General features: G+C 37.4%; 1 protein-coding gene and 1 non-coding gene across 3 annotated transcripts in view; one reads left to right on the top strand and one right to left on the bottom strand.

The window, feature by feature from the left end:
• Positions 1-11,271, top strand: part of LOC121517227 (calcitonin gene-related peptide type 1 receptor-like) — a 56,200-nt gene extending 44,929 nt beyond the window's left edge. Inside the window, exons 9-14 of one of the 2 annotated variants that reach the window (XM_041798837.1) lie at positions 728-788; positions 1,154-1,220; positions 1,509-1,727; positions 2,573-2,651; positions 5,130-5,171; positions 7,080-7,216. In XM_041798837.1, the coding sequence (XP_041654771.1) occupies positions 728-788; positions 1,154-1,220; positions 1,509-1,727; positions 2,573-2,651; positions 5,130-5,170 (467 nt within the window). In that variant the 3' untranslated portion in view covers position 5,171; positions 7,080-7,216. Of the gene's footprint in view, positions 1-727; positions 789-1,153; positions 1,221-1,508; positions 1,728-2,572; positions 2,652-5,129; positions 5,172-7,079 lie in introns of both variants that reach the window. The other variant, XM_041798836.1, reaches the window with a different exon arrangement.
• A 1,886-nt stretch (positions 11,272-13,157) lies between these two features.
• On the bottom strand, positions 13,158-13,229 carry trnaq-uug. Its single transcript has one exon. It is a non-coding gene; the product is annotated as a tRNA-Gln (tRNA).
• Between the last annotated feature and the right edge of the window lie 1,042 nt (positions 13,230-14,271).

The following is a 14,271-nucleotide window of genomic DNA, read 5'->3' as shown; positions in this document are numbered from 1 at the left end:
TTTGGGTGCTTTTTATGGCAGGGGTTTCCAGACTTTTAAGCCTGTGACCCCCAAAATAAAGGCGTCAGAGATCAGGGACCCCCACCATCCCTTGAGGGGGATTAAGTGCATAATATTGCACAGAGCATCATGTCTATAACTTGCATTTCAGGTAGTTTTTATAAATTTACTTACATTTAAGCACAATTATCACTTGATGACTACATTTTATTTTAAATTAAACTTATTTTATTTTATGTTTACAATAAATGATAATATTTATTATTTTAAATCATATTAAATTTTCTTTATTTTTGAAAATTATCCCATGACCCCCCTTCACTGTCTCGCGACCCCACTGGGGGTCCCAACCCTGACTTTGGTAACCACTGTTTTATGGGATAATTAGATAAAGAAAAGTTTCAAGAATTTTCACAAAAATTTTAGTTAATTTCTTTGAAATTTAGGGGAATTTTTTTGGATTTTGGAAAGGCTGATATTTGAAGTTATCGGGTCTTTCTTATCCCAAATAAATGGGAGAAACTAAAAATGCTTCTCAAATAAAAGTTAAGGTCTCAGGAGGTTAAGAAAAGCTGAGCTGCCAAAGGACCTGCAGGAAAAAACATTCATTGTACATATTAACAGTTCTACCTGTTTTTATTGATAAAATCTCAGTAAGAACTGTAATTTAAAAAAACAGCTTTAAAATTAGATGGCAATGTTTTAAATATCCCTGGTTTTTCTGAAGGTTTTCCTGTTGTTCCTGCCATCACCTATGCCGTGGCACGTGGGCTTTTCTATAATGACCGGTAAGCTACTCTGTTTACTCTTCTGTTTTTATAAAAGTGAAGTCCTTCCTCATTTCAAGACAAGAAATCTGACAGTCTAAAGTCTAGTGGAAAGTGCCTTTAAGCGTATGGTTTTTCCCTCCCTGTCCTTGCTGTGACTCTTTCACTGCGTCTGACTCTGAGCACTTTCAGGCTGAGAGGAAATGAAAGATATCGATTTGACTCTTCAAAGGATATTAGTGTGAGCCCTTTATTCTCTGAGCCTGAAATCAAACCATGAATAATTCAGACTTTCATTAAGCCCTCAGACTTTCTTATGTCAGTGTGCATCAGAAATGTCACCTAAAAGGTGTCTGACTTTCTCTCAACCTCTGTGTTTGTTTCAGGTGTTGGATCAGCCCGAGAACACACCTGGTCTATATCACACATGGACCGATCCATGTTGCGCTGCTTGTGAGTAAAAACTAGTTTTACAATTCAAGTAATCCAGCTTTAGTTACAATTTCTGTGACGTAATCCGTTAGAGAAAAGAAAATCCCCAATTTCCTTTCATTTTTACACTGAGACAATCCTTCTTATGTGTTAACTTCCTTTCCTGGGCTAATTATATAAAGGTGTCATTATAGCGCCCCCATCAGGCCAGTCATTGAAAATCTACCAAAGGTTAGATCTGCAAATGTAGAACTTGTGTCTGCATCACTTTTCTGTGTGAATTCATCCATCTGTCATCACTCAATCCAGGTGAACTTTTTCTTCCTCCTGAACATCGTTCGAGTCCTGATCACGAAGCTAAAGAAGACTCACTCTGCTGAGTCGACGGCCTACATGAAGGCTGTTAGGGCCACTCTGATCCTCATCCCTCTGCTGGGTGTCCAGTACATCCTCGTCTCTTGGAGACCGGAGGGATACATCAGCAGAGCCGTCTTTGATTTCTTTACAAATATCTTCAGCCACTTCCAGGTACAGCCAGCTAGAAACTTCATGTTTTAATTTGAAGTATCTTTAAAATCAAGTTTTATAAAATCAACTTTAGCTGTATAACCAGACGGTGAATCCTACAGAATGTTTTCATCTGGTCATTTTTAGTTCATAACACAATGTAATTGGCATCATGACTTCAAAAATATAGAAAAATCCCTGCAATTTCTTTCATTAAGCAATTCTAGTACATTTAGCTGCTAAAATCTGCCACACTTATCGCTTTACTTGACATTTAGAGATTTTAAAAATGTTTTCTTAAACTTCTTGTTTATTTATTTATTTATTTTTTACCTAATGCACCATAAAAATACGATTATCTTACATGTTATTACCTCAACCAAGGAGGTGATGTGATCGGCAGGGTTTGTTAGTTTGTTAGTTTGTTTGTTAGAAACATTTATGGATTTTGATGAAATTTTCCGGAAATGTCAGAAATGGCATAAGGAAGAACTGATTACATTTTGGGAGTGATCTGGATCACGATCTGGAACCAGGAAATTTTTAAAGGAGTCTTTACTATAGGGAGATAAGGCTAATGGCGGACTCCGGACTCTCCAAGCGCTTTTCTAATTTACTTATTATTTTGATTAACATTATAACAATAAAATAATAATGATATTAGTAACAATACCTTATTATTATTATTAATGTTATTATTATTATTATTATTATTATTATTTAGGCCTTACGTTCATCTCTTCCTTTTTAAACTCCACATTACTGCTCATTCTGTTTAACGACCTCTTGCATGAAAATACACCAGAAGTATTATCTGCTTTAAGGTGTATATTGACGCTGGCTTGACAGATTTAATATGTTTGCAGTTCCTGGCTTTGGCCACCGGAGGGCAGCAGAGAGTCATGCTTACCATAAAACAGCAACATACAACTGAAGTACCAAACGGTGTGTAAACCCCTCAGCTGTAACAAGACAGAAGAAAGACTGGTTAAGATTTTTTTTTTTTTTTAAACTTAGCCTTAGCTATACGTAGAGTCTAAGTTGTAAAATTCTATTATTTTCACAAATTGACAGTTGAGGTTGGTTTAGCATGTTAAGGCTAATGACTGACCACTGCCCTCCTGTGGCTTCATAGAGGAACTGCAAGCTGGCGTTAATCTAATGGCAAGAACTCCAGTGATATCTGTAAAATTGTTCCAAATTATTTTAGCCAAAATGAACTTAAGTAAAACACATTATTTGTAAAATTTTGTAAGGTTTGAACTAATAAAGATATGTTAGAAGCCAGCATGGAGCTTCTAACCTCCATGTACTTTTAATTATAAATTTCATTCTCAGGATTTTTACTTATATAGTTCTTATTTTGATTAAAATGATCATAGTAAAATAATAACAGATTATTATTATTATTCTATGTATTTATATTTTTAATTATTATTATTGTTGGTGTTGTTATTATTACCTCAGCCAAGGAGGTTATGTGGTCGGCAGGGTTTGTTTGTTTGAAGAGCTGATTAGATTTTTTGGATTTTTTGGGAATTTACTGTCTGGATCCAGGAATTTTTTAAAGAATTCATTACTGTTGGGAGATAGGACTAATGGCTGAGGGCTGCGCTCTCTGAGCACTTTTCTAGTTGCTTTATTGGGTCAAGAAAATTAATCCATAAGGAATTTTGTTTTACAGTATTTTATTTTACAACTCTTTCCAAAAAAGTTGGGATGGTGGATATGAATCAAATTAAGAAGACTTTTAAACCTAGATACTTTTTTGAAATGGCTCAAATACAAGTTATCAAATTTTGAAACTAGGAAATTAATTATTTTAGCCAAAATATAATTGCCATGTTTGAAAAATCATCACATTGTTCTCATTTTACATTTTACACAAAGCCCCAACTTTTTAAAGGTCACATATGCAAAATACACTTTTTTGTAACCTTGCAAAGCAAATGGATACACCCATTTCCGTGTTTCTCACTGGCAAATCCATTTTGCAAAGCTCCCGTCTGAACAGTTTGGGCTCGGTTAGAAGTGACAGGACCAATCGGTGTCGAGGGGTAGTACTTTAGGATGTGGTGGAGTCGTGACGTAAGCAAGCAGCAACAAGAGACCTGTGCAATTATGGCTGAAGACATTAGTGTGGATGCTGCTAAAGCGCCAGTCTTATCGGAACTTGACGGCATTTCTTCACTAAAAGATAGCAGAGCAGCATTGAGTTGTTTTCTTTTTAAAAACAACAAAAGTCCTGTACTGGCATGTCTGCAGTCACCATGGTTCACAGCGTTGTGCAGTTCTCTATGGAGTTTACTCTTTCGGTAGGGGCACAGCTCGGTAGCTGCTAGGTCACGTGTTTTGTTGCTCTGATTCACCTGTAAAGATGGGACAGACAGATTGTTCATGCAATCACCCTCTGAGTTTTTTTTTTCTCAAGGGCTCTGCCCTTTCCCAAACGCTGTCTATGGAAGGTTTTCCAGACGGATGTGTGAAATACATCCATCTGGCATGCCAGGTTAACTTTTTCAGGCTTTTCTAACAAAAATATGTGGCCCTGGCCTGTCCACAGTTCCCCCAAGAATCAGATAAATCCCCCCCCCCCACACCTTTAGAAAATGTGTGCTGAAACAAGCCGTTCTCAGATTTTCCCCTCATGATGTCATGTGGGGAGTTAGCCCCGCCCCCAGGTTCTATTGGCCCTCCCGTCTTGGAAGACAGTTCAACTATCCTCTCCTGATCCTCCTCTCGAAAAGAGGATCAGGAGAGCCCAATCCATTCAGCCACATCCATTCCCTGAGAGAGGCAGAGTCAGGGGTGGAGTTACACAGCTCATTAACATTTAAAGCCACAGAAGCAGCTTGTTCTGAGCAGGGCTGAAAGATGTGGGGTTTTTTAGACATGAAAAAATCCAATACTGGAGGGTTTTCTCAGCAACAAACTTCCCAGGCATGTTTTGGAACCTCAGAGACCAGTATAAATATGTCCTAAAAGGGTTAAAATATGTGACCTTGAAAAAGAGGTTAATTTGTCTTTGAAAGTTTAAAGTTCTCTTTAGCTAATCAGGGTCTTTTTTATGTTCTTGCATGTTTTTGGATGTAATCCTTTTTATTTTTTGTGTATCTGATTTAAAATTATTGTTAAATAAGTTTGTTATTTCAAGGCATCATCAATCCACTCTTAGCGCATGATTTTAAATAAACAAGCACTATTTAAACTCTAACTCTCTAATAATAGACATTTATTTGCTTCTTGTGTTTATATCAGTAAAAGTGGCAGCTTGTGATAACCAGTGTCTCATCAGGAACAAGCAGAGCGAAAGGAACAATATCTTATTTGTCTGTATATTTACTGATCATTAACATGAATTATTCAGAGTGTAATTTCACTCACATCTGTTTGTGTATTAATATTTCATCCGTTGCTCTGCAGGGACTCCTGGTGGCCGTTATATTCTGTTTCTGCAATGCTGAGGTAAGCTCAAACTCATATGAATCATATCAAACATGAAATGCAGCTCTAGAACACTTTAAGAAACCACTGCAATAAGAGACGAGGGTTTTTCCTACAAATTTTGAGTTCTGAACTCTTCCCATGTAAAAACATTGGCTTATCTGGTTGATCAGATCAAGTGATTTCAATATGTGGGAAAGTGAGCCTCCCCAAAGAGAAAAGAATTTATTCCATCCCATAAAAAAGATTGAAACAACTATATTTTCAAACATTTGTGTCTCAATGTTATATTTTTGATATTTTGGTTTGCATATGTCTTCAAACATCCATCCTCCCCTGTCAGTCAGTTATCTAGCTTCACTAATGAGTTTATTGCCAATATTACCAGATTGTTATGCTCTACGCTCAAATTTAGTGGGAACTGTGAGTATGCATTTATGCAGCTGATGCAGGATTGCATAACAGCAGATCATCCTCCACCTTCAGCCTTTCCTGGTACTCATGATGTTGGTGCCAAAACCCTGCTCTTGCAAAGGCTGACTTAGTGTTTACGGTGCTTAATGCCTCAGTTAAATTTTCTTGTCAAAAATTCCCCTTTAGTCACTAGACGTAGTAACCTTGCAAAGCAGACGGATACAACTGTTTCCGTGTTTCTCACTGGTGAATCCATCTTGCAAAGCTCCCATCTGGCGTTTGGGCCCGGTTAGAAAGTGACAGGACCAGTCAGCGTCGAGGGGCAGTACTTTCGGACGTGGCGGAGTCGTGACGTAAGCGAGCAGCAGCAAGAGGCTGGTGCAGATATGGCAGAAGACATTAGCGTGGATGCTGCTAAAGCATCACCTTTATCAGAACTTGACTACATTTCTTCGTTAACAGAAGAACAACGAACAGCAGTGAGTTGTTTTCTTTTCAAAAATGACAAAGTCGTGTACTGACATGTCTACAGTCACCATGGTTCACGTTATGCAGCTCTCTATGGAGTCAGACTCCTCGGTAGCGGCTACGTCACGTGTTTGTTGCTCTGATTGGCCTGTAAAGATGTGACAGACAGAACATTCATCCAATCACCCACCGAGTTTTTTTTTTTTTCAAATGCTCCGCCCTTTCCCAGATGCTCATCTTTGCTAATTAAACACTGACAATCCTAACTTTAATAGTCGACTCTACAATAACTATAAATCTGGCCATTTTGCCCCATGCACAGCAGAAGTTAGCAAAGCAGATTGCCTTATTGTGGTTTATGGCTCAGCATGCCTGCCTCACACTTTGAAAACTGCAGGATTAGATAATATAATATTTTATTATTATAATCACAGTCTTTGACTAAGACACCTAAATGAGAATACTTCAATCAGATGATGGAAAAACTGGACAATACAGTCATGTGAGTTAATTTTAGTTACGTTAAGGATTCATCATGGGTTTTAAAGTGCCACAACCCGGGATGGAGAAATGGGGGAGGGCAGCTAGAGTCAAGCTTGACACGTCAGCACATGTCTTTCACTCTGCGATACCAGGAGCTTGTGGCAACGGTACTATCTGCCCAGATAGTACCCTTACTTGCCACATGCACTTCGTACACCACCTTAAAGGTGTGTACAAATTATTTTCCCATGCTGGTAATATGCAAAGACATCTAGAGCTCAATCAGGGTTGTGTCAATCTTCCTTCCCACCTTGTCATATCTACCCCTTAATACAGCCCCAATGTTGGCCCAAACATGCCCTCAAAGTAATGCATAGTACATAAGATCAAGCAGCAGAACTGGAGAAAATTTCCTGACATGTTTTAGGCATTGGCCTTTTGTATCTGACCTCAAAACATAGGCTAGATCGGCTTATTCTTCTATGCTACTTTCTGTTACTTTTAAGACTCTGAAACACACCAAGCATTTGATTATTGGCTAAAAGTGTCAATGTTGACATTCAGGCACAGATGGCCCTGCGGAGGAAGTGGGCTCAGTGGAAGTCTGCCTGGGGTAAAACCGGCTGGGGAGACACACCCATCACAAACAGCCACTTCAGCTACCACCACAACTCCTCCATCACCGAAACAAGCCGCGCCACCATCAGCCTGGAGCACCCTGCTGCTGCAGCCTCTGTAAACAACAATGTAAAGCCAACGGAGCATCAGAAAAGCAACAAGACATGCAGCAACGGGGAGGTGGACATGCCCAACAACATGGAGACCACTTACATCTGAATGAAAGAGCACTGAGGTGATTTGCCAAGATAGAAGGTTAGCAGACACAGCTAAACTGAATAGGGCAGTGTATGTAAAGTATGTACAAAATGTTTATTGAATAGCACTTAAAGGCATGTGATCTCACACATTTAGAATATTCAGTGACAGCCTTGATGTTTATTTTGTACATGTGTTTTGTAAATTGGGTGGAATTGAATTTCTGTTGTGAAGCTTTTGAATGTACTTCCTGTCAGAGTTAAGACAGGTGCAAAATCTTAAACTGCCATTTTAATATCACACATGCAGAGCTGTTTGTTTGTGTAATCTGTCGCCTTAAACAGCCACCAGAGCTCATGCACACTGATGTCTAATGGATTTTAAAGCCTTCATTTTCTGGATGAAATGCATCAGAAATCAGATTCCTTCTCAGAGGAATTTCAGGGTGGTGAGATGGGCTAATGTTGGGAGAATCTGAATCTATTTCTGTTAAATATTTATTGCGAAATAAATAGAAAAACTACATCTATCACCCAAAGCTTTTATGCCTCTGCAAGGTAGGTGGCTGACAGTAAAAGTACAATGATTGGCCAAGAAGTAGGGCTGGTTTTTGACCACAATGTTGCAGCTCCAAAATCAGGTTAGTTTATTGTTGAGCAAAAGAGGAAATTCAAGCAAAGTTTGAAGAAAATTTCTCAAAGCATTGACTTTTGTCCTCTGACCTCCAAAATGTAATCAGTCCTTGAGTCAGAGTTGACATTAGTGCGAGTTATTATGCTCTGGCTTGATAATACTCTATATGGGCAAAAGTATTTGGATGTCTGACCATTACACCAGCAGGGACTGTAATGACATTCAAATCCATATACTTTAGAATGGAGTCCCCCCCTTTATTTGCAGTTTTTCTGTGGGAATTTGTGCCCATTCATTCTGTAGTGCATATCTGAGGTCAGGCACTGATGCTGGACGAGAAGGCCTGGCTCCCAATCTTCATTCTGGTTCATGCTAAAGGTGCTCGAAGTGATTGAGGTCAGGGCTCTGAGTGTTTCAAGTGGAGACATGGCTATGTGCTTGATTTTATACATCTGTGGCAACAGGTCTGATTGAAACACCTCAATTCAATAATTAACAGGTGTGACCAAATACTTTTGTCCATATAGTGCTTGTGTGATTATAACTGTATATCAAAAAGCACCCTTTGTTAAAGAAAACACATTAGCTAAATCAATAGTGCCAGTGAAGTTAAAGCTGATGTGTAAGTAGCCAGTTAGTTAAAACCATCCATCCATTTTCTATACCGCTTATCCCATTGGGGGTCGTGGGTGGGCAGGAGCCTATCGGGGTACACCGTGGACTGGTCACCAGTCAATCACAGGGCTGAAATATAGAGACAGACAACCAGGCACCCTCACATCCACACCTACGGCCAATTTTAGAGTCACCAGTTAACCTAACGAGCATGTTTTTGGTGGTGGGAGGAAGCCAGAGTACCAGGAGAGAACTGATGAGAACATCCAAACTCCATACAGAAAGGCCCTGGCTGGGAAGTGAACCAGGGACCTAGCACAACAGCGCTAACCCCTGTGCCACCATGCAGCCCGTTAGTTAAATCCATTTTACTTATTTTAGAGACTTTTCACAGCTGTTATTTGTCATTTAAAGACATATTAAGAACTGACCTCTAGTAGTTCAGTATGTTATTTCTTTAAACCAAAGTTTCTCAGAGTTCTCAATAGGATAGGTCTACTTTTTTAAACACAACCACAGTTATCAATGGGCTACACAGTGGTGCAGGGGTTAGCGCTGTTGTCTCACAGCAAGAAGGTCCCTGATTCACTTCCCAGTCAGCAGTCAGGGACTTTCTTTGTGGAGTTTGCAGGTTCTTCTCCCCTGTGCATGCGGTTGGGTTCTCTCTGGGTACTCTGGCCTCCTCCCACCACCAAAAACATTAATTAACTTATTATGTTAATTGGTGACATGCATCGTGGATAGACCAGGCTGATGTGAGCCTTCAGGCTCTGCTTTGTGTTCTTAAAATCAAGTCCAGATAAATGTCAGGAAACTTGATTTGATATCAATATTCACAGACTAGTAAACAGTTTGGATCTCTGTTGAGTCCAAATACCCCTGATTAATTCAGACATTAGTCTGTTTGTCTCCTGTTTTTGCTGCTCCTCACAGAGTAGACTTGCGTGTTTTGCAACCCGGAGCCATGCAGCTGTGTCGCGCACTTACGTGATGTCAGTGCAACCCCCTATTTATGTGTGTGTAGCTCCATCTTTTTGGGATGGATAGGTAAGATTGGTACCCCTTCGGAAGGGTGCTGAAAAAGTGGGACAGTAGGGGTTGTTTTTTGGGGCCCTTTACAACTTTTGCTATGATAACGCAAAACATGTTCCACACTGAACTGAGCCGGACCGCTTGGTGGAAATGACCTATAAATTGGCTGTAGGTGTGAATGTGAGTGTGCCTGGTTGTCTGTCTCTATATGTCAGCCATGCAATTGACTGGCAGCCAGTCTCTTGGCCTCTCACCCAAAGACAGCTGAGATAGGCTCCAGCAACCAACTAATCAAAATCATGAAAAGATGGGAATCCTGCTATCAACCTTTGCAACCAGAATAATGATGGAGGATCTGGCTCATCTTTCTGCTGCTACTTATGGCAGGACAAGCTTCCTTTGTGTTGTTTTTATGTTTTGGGGATGATTATCCCAGTATTTACCCTTTAAAATATGTTTGTAGTCAATTCTCTGGTCACTGCTTGGTTTATACTTGCACTGATATTCCAAAAGCTATTAAACAGAGCTCACATGAAAATTGAATGTACTATGTTAAAAGGGATTCTGCTTTTCCTAGTTTATTTCATATTTTTCATGTATTTAATTTGGATATTAAATAGTGGTATCTAAACATTGTTTAACACTCTGGCTATGTGTCAGCTAAATATATACTGTAAAACGTTGTTGAACTCAGTGTTTCTCTCAGTTTGTGCCTGTGCTTCCTGGATTTAAATGATGTACTGAACATTGTGGGTTACAACTCTCCTCATTCAAACTGTGAGCAGAGCTTTGAGTACAAGAGAATTACTGATGCAGAGATAATAGAGTCGTGGAGAGCAGCAGTTTCTGTCAGTCCATTAAAAACAAAAGGCTGTGAGATTTGGGGAAAAAATAGCACACACTGACTGAAACAAGGTGAAATAGTGTTTGTGTGGCATGTATTTACATGTGATTTTTAGAGAATAGTTCCTCAAAATAATGTCATAGTTAATGAGGATCAAATGTAACTTATTTCTTATCACCAACAGAGCTGTAAACACTGAGACTTAAGAGATAAAACAAAGAAATGTGTTGTTTTCAATGTATGTAAATTACTGTTTAAAAAGGTGTGTCATGTCTATATCGTCATGTTGTCACTACTTTGTAAAGTTGTGTATTGTTAATGTGTTGGTCAAATTGTGATGCCATGTTGTTTTTTTTCTTTTTGTATTATTATTATTGTATTATTTCTGTGCATATTTGAGAGGCACATATACAGTTTATTGCCACCTGTGACATTATTTAATAGTTTCCAAATGTTAAATATTATATGTGCACTGGCAGGAAATGCTACCATAAACCCTTGTTGTCTGTAGCCTGCTTTACTGGGAATACAGAAAAAAAGGAAAAAAAAACAGAAGGTCCCAAATTATAATACAATAATAAAAATGTCATGATGCTAAGGCTCTGTTTAAAAGCCCACGCTCTCACTCATGCTGCACAGTTGCCCCAACCTATAGCAAATACTGCCTAGAAACAGATTTCATGGACATATTTATGAATAAATTTAAGAAACATTCCAATAAAATGTCAAAAAAAATGCTCAACTCAAGCCAATGTGAGTGTAAATATATTTTAACGTGGCCATTTATATGTGGAATTAAAGTTGTTTGAACATAAACCGCTGGTATTCAGTGTAGGTTGTATTTCTGAGTGAAAGGATTTCATGCTGTTTGATTTCTTTATCACACTATAGAGGTTTGATGCCACTGCTGCCTGGGATATATGTTATAACTGGAAATAAAAATTCATGAACAACAAAGAAAATAAAACATTTTAATGCCACATACAAATTTCACCGCATGAAAGTTAATATCGCTCCTGAGAGGAACTTAAACTTTGTGTTAATTTTGGTGCTCCCTGCTGAAAAATCCCTGCAGCTAATCTCTCCTGATTTTCAGCAGTACAGCTTGTGTTTCTAACAGAAGTCTGTATTCTTTAAGCTCTTAAATGTACCACTTATCAAGAATTTTTGCCATTGAAAAAAACAAGAATTTACCTTTTTGCTGACATGTAAGTTATCAGTTCAGGTTAGACTCCCAGCCACAACTCAGGAGCTTTACAAAGAACTACAAAAAAGTACAGCTTTAATTAAGTAATTAAATCAGTATTAATATATGTCAGGGAATGAGTAAAATAAACTGTCTTCATAGGCACTTTACATACTAAAATGTAACACAAAGTACTTTGTATACAAACTATAAATAAAAGGAATACATGATCCCAACTCCCCTCTCCACAATCCATGACTTTGGTTAGAAAATATGTCAGAAATATAAGACTGTTTAAATGAGGCACTGATGAACCTAGGAAACACTATCTTAAATTCATCATTAGAAAACCCAGGATATAAGGTCAAAATATTAAAATAACATAACAAAATAGATTAGTGTTAAATGCAAAAAAAAAAAAAAGACATTACATTATAAAAATGATATGAATCATCAAAATATAAAGCAGTTAATAATGCTAAAATAAGATAATAACACAAATGATAACTCGCTAAAATATGCCACAATAAGATGATAAAACACCAACAATAAAAATAAAACACCAAATTATAATTCATTAAAATATGCAAGGTTAAAATAATAAAACAATGAAGGTTAACTTAATAAAACAAGACACATTTTATTAAAACACTGTAACATAATTCAGTAAAATAAGAAAGTTAAACAGTAAAAGATAACTCATAAAAACAGGTAAATAAAACAAACATGGAAATATAATTCAGTATGCTTGAATAAGATAATAAAACAACAATAACTCACAAAAAATATACACCAGAATAAGATGATAAAACAAATAATAGCTCATAATGTGGCTTAGATATGATCAAACACTGAAATGTAATTCAGTGAATATACCATAATTAGATAAGAAATCAATAAAATGCTATTCTGTAAATTAGGTTAAGATTATAAAAAACAAAAAACAACATTGTAATAAAAATCAACAAAACACTAAACGACTGTAAAATACAGTAAAATTAGCTGATGAAACAGAAAAAGGTGACTTGATAAATATGCTTAGATATATTGACAAAACACAAATAGATATCAAAATAGAATAGGACAATAAATAAATCAATATAGCTAATGGTTTAAGAGGACAAAATAAAATTCTGTCAAAAGGTAGAATTAGATCTTTAGTTTGCATTATAAATATTATAAAGTCTGACTGTAATTTAATTCATTAAATGAGTTTAAGACGGTTATCATTAGCTCCACATTGATCAACTGAAGTAAATCATTCTAATTGTCACTATGGGATTTCAGTCTGATTAGCGAATCGACCGCGTGTGGGGTCGTAATGGGCGTGCAAGTCCTTAATTAGAGTCAACTGGGGAATACTGTCTACCACCTTTCTAGTGTGCCATTCTGGAATTTCTCCCGTCATCTAGCAGTTAAGTAAAAGAGGAATGACGGGTCAACTGAATATTATATCCTGTGGTTAAAAGCAGACAGGGTTAATCTTTGCTATATGACCTGAAAGGAAAAAAGGATGAGGTCCCACCGAGATTTGAACTCGGATCGCTGGATTCAAAGTCCAGAGTGCTAACCATTACACCATGGGACCGGATGGTACCGCCATCTTGCCTTATAACAATATGAACCTAGCGGATCATCTGATTTAACCGACAAGAAAGTCCAAAATAGACACTAAAATAGGATATCTGACGTTTAAATTAGCTAACGTATAAGTTACCGTAATCGTTAGCCTCAGCCCTGCTAGCTAGGGGAGTTGTCAACGTCGAAAAATCGTATCCCTTTTCTTATATCCGTATAGCATGTAAACATCTCAACGCTTTATAACTTAACAAAGTACGGTGTGCAAATTATATCCGTTACATTTGCTATTCCAGCGTCGAAAATACAGAAAAATGTTGATCGAATGGCAGCACGAGGAGCTACTTCCTCACTTGTAAAGTTAACGTCTGTGTCGCTCGTGAGCCTCTCATTAGGACAACAAAGGTAAGCACCGGTATTTAAAAACAGCATCGTTAATAAGAGGGTTGAAATAACAAGTTGTATAGAAAATAAATAAAGTTGTTTCGATTAGTTTTATGAAAACATAACAACAACAACAACTTTGTCTTTTAACATTGTTTTCCTAATTCACTTTAAGCTGTAGTATAAGATGAATTACGACGTAGTTTTCTACTTATCTTGCCAACATCCAGCTTACACTTTTATGAAGAAAAAGTTAAGAAAATAATTTAACTTTTTCAAAGGTTTAAAAAATTCAAATGTTACGGGGTGATACCTGGATTGCATTTCTTTACTTTTAAGTGGCCAGCTGCCTTTTTTACACAGTGACTTAACAGAGAAATTGAACATTTAGATGGAAACTTAATGTGTCTTAAATCATTTACAAAATTAATTGCCAAAAATGCAGGTGTTTTTGAAGAAAATGAAAGTGAATGGGTTGTAGTTGAGGTAAAAAATAAAAAATCACCACACGGTGGCAGCAGAGGACATCTATCTACCATCTATCTGTTGCATTTTTTTCTCTATTATTTGAAGAAATGCCATCCTGTTTTTCTTTTTTTTTATTACACAGAAATACACAAGAGACATAAACGTATTCAGTATACACTTCTACACATTTCTACAGATGT

This window comes from Cheilinus undulatus, linkage group 11 (genome assembly GCF_018320785.1).
Source record: "Cheilinus undulatus linkage group 11, ASM1832078v1, whole genome shotgun sequence".
In the NCBI taxonomy this organism is placed as follows: domain Eukaryota; kingdom Metazoa; phylum Chordata; class Actinopteri; order Labriformes; family Labridae; genus Cheilinus; species Cheilinus undulatus.
The sequence above is the reverse complement of the archived record's forward strand: the minus strand, read 5'-3'. Positions and strand labels throughout refer to the sequence as shown.